Source organism: Diaphorina citri, unplaced genomic scaffold (genome assembly GCF_000475195.1).
Source record: "Diaphorina citri unplaced genomic scaffold, Diaci psyllid genome assembly version 1.1 scaffold9600, whole genome shotgun sequence".
Lineage (NCBI taxonomy): Eukaryota > Metazoa > Arthropoda > Insecta > Hemiptera > Psyllidae > Diaphorina > Diaphorina citri.
In genome coordinates, this window is record NW_007386974.1 from 1 (window position 1) to 2,278 (window position 2,278).

At 39.9% G+C, this 2,278-nt stretch overlaps 1 protein-coding gene across 1 annotated transcript; it reads left to right on the forward strand.

The window, feature by feature from the left end:
• Positions 1 to 1,035: 1,035 nt before the first annotated feature.
• Positions 1,036 to 2,275, forward strand: LOC113472871 (N-alpha-acetyltransferase 60-like; the record flags this gene model as incomplete). Its single annotated transcript, XM_026832652.1, has 4 exons — positions 1,036 to 1,113; positions 1,177 to 1,226; positions 1,292 to 1,493; positions 2,138 to 2,275. Coding segments are annotated over exons 1-4 (468 nt in total), but the record flags the coding sequence as incomplete, so codon positions are not given.
• Between the last annotated feature and the right edge of the window lie 3 nt (positions 2,276 to 2,278).

Genomic DNA, 2,278 nt, shown 5'->3' on the forward strand with positions numbered 1-2,278 from the left:
AAAAAAAAAAAAAAACATGGAAGTTATCATGTCCAATAAGTAATTAGTAATCATGTTAATGCTCAGGAGCTCAGGTTAAGTAATTATCATAATTATAGCTAAGCTTAAATAAGTAATGATATAATGATAATGACCTGTGTGTTATGTTCTTTGGGTTTGCATGTCATCCGGCGTTTTTTCCTACAATTATTGATCTATTACCAGTCCCAGTAGCTCAGAGGTAGAACGTTGGACTTGTAACCCGGGGGTCTGTGGTTCGGATCCCTGTGGTAACATAAAAAATTAGTAGCGTCATTTCGACACACAAGCTGAATAAGTTTCGTTTGTTTGTTTGTTTGAATTCATTATGGAGTTGACAAAAAATAGAAATGATGTCACCAATACTTAAATGAGAATCGTCTGATTAATAATATGAAAACCTGGTAAACAAAACGATAAATACCATTTAAATATACACATGTGATTAGGTACTTGATTAGTAGCATTAGTATTGTAGCATTAATACGTAAGATGTGTGATAGGTTGCCATAAAGTTAAACGCAGAATCCCAAGTCTGGTGACTGGTACACACTCTACGATTTGTGCTTACGAACGGATTTCATGATAATCTTACATATATTATAAGAACAAGATCCATTCACATTTCACATTTCATAGTTCACACACTGATCGCTCTATCTCCTCGAGAACCACAACACCTAGAAAAAAAAATACTGCTCACATAGGACTGAAAAGTCCCTTTATTCCAGCACTCTATGCTATTACTGTGGTCAAATTCTTAAATTATATTGAGGTTAAAATTCCTTACCTCGGCTGGGATTGAACCCACGCCCTCCTGACTACCAGGCGAGCGCCTTGACCACTACACCACCGAGGTAGATGTAATAAATCGGTTCAAAAGGTCCCGGATTCGATGCCTACCTTCGGCAAAAAAATGCACTTTAATTTCGATTGTAAGCCACCAAGGCAGTAATCTACGCCACCAAGGCAGTAATAAATTTCCACTCCAAATTTGTTCTGTCAGGTACAAGCACTATGTCAGGATTGGTTCCCTATAGACTATCCTCTCTCCTGGTACAAGGATATAACATCCGAACCCTCATTCTATTCATTGTGAGTCCTGTACCATGACCATGTAGTAATCTATATACATGTATATCTCTTGTTTGGTGTCAGGTACAAGCATTATGTCAGGATTGGTTCCCTATAGACTATCCTCTATCCTGGTACAAGGACATAACATCCGAACCCTCATTCTATTCATTGTGAGTCCTGTACCATGACCATGTAGTAATCTATATACATGTATATCTCTTGTTTGGTGTCAGGTACAAGCACTATGTCAGGATTGGTTCCCTATAGACTATCCTCTATCCTGGTACAAGGATATAACATCCGAACCATCATTCTATTCATTGGCGGCCCTCTACAACGGAGTCATCATCGGTCTGATAGTGGCTGAAATACTACAGTATACCTCCCTCAATAAAGAGGTAAGTGGACGAACCATCTACAGTAGCTACTTTTAATCGATTTATCTCGGTATCTAGAAGTCGTAGAAGAAAAAGAAAAATTCCGTTCTTCCTTATTTTTCCTGTTCTATGACTTTGAAACATGACCCAAGTAAGCGCAACTGATCTATTGGTTGAAATTTCTGAATGAGTTTAAAATTAACCAATGCTTAATCCAAAGATAAACTGAATCGGAGCTTCATACTGAATCACTTTTTGGACCCGGTCATTAAAGAAAGAAAGGAGGTAAAAGTGGCAAGAAACTTTCGAAAACAGAACCGATTCCGATGGCGCGCCATCTTTCCTATGGTTTAGTACAGGCGCTAATTAAATTGTTGAGCCAGCCTAGTTAGCTTGGAGTGTAGCGCGTCTGCCTTGTGAGCGCTAGCTCGCGGGTTTGATTTCCGCCCCGGACGAACTTTATCCTCAACGGATGTTTTGTCTTTATCCTCGGAACGGCTGGCTTTCTCCTATCCTGTCTTCCTTCTCTCTTCGCTTTCGGAATGATGAGACCTCTTTTGTTACAGTTCCCTCTGTCAAACTTCTAATTATTTTCAAAGACCTTCGTTGTTACAGTTCCCTCTATCAAACCTCTTTGAAAAAAGTACTTCTTGTCTCCCCCTCAGGACAAAGACATTCTGGCCTCCTCATTTGACAAGCACATAGAGGTAGGCTACATACTAAGCCTTGGCGTCAGCGAAGACTACAGACGGAACGGTATAGCGTCGCTACTACTGGACAACCTCATCAGTCATTTGACGACGGCG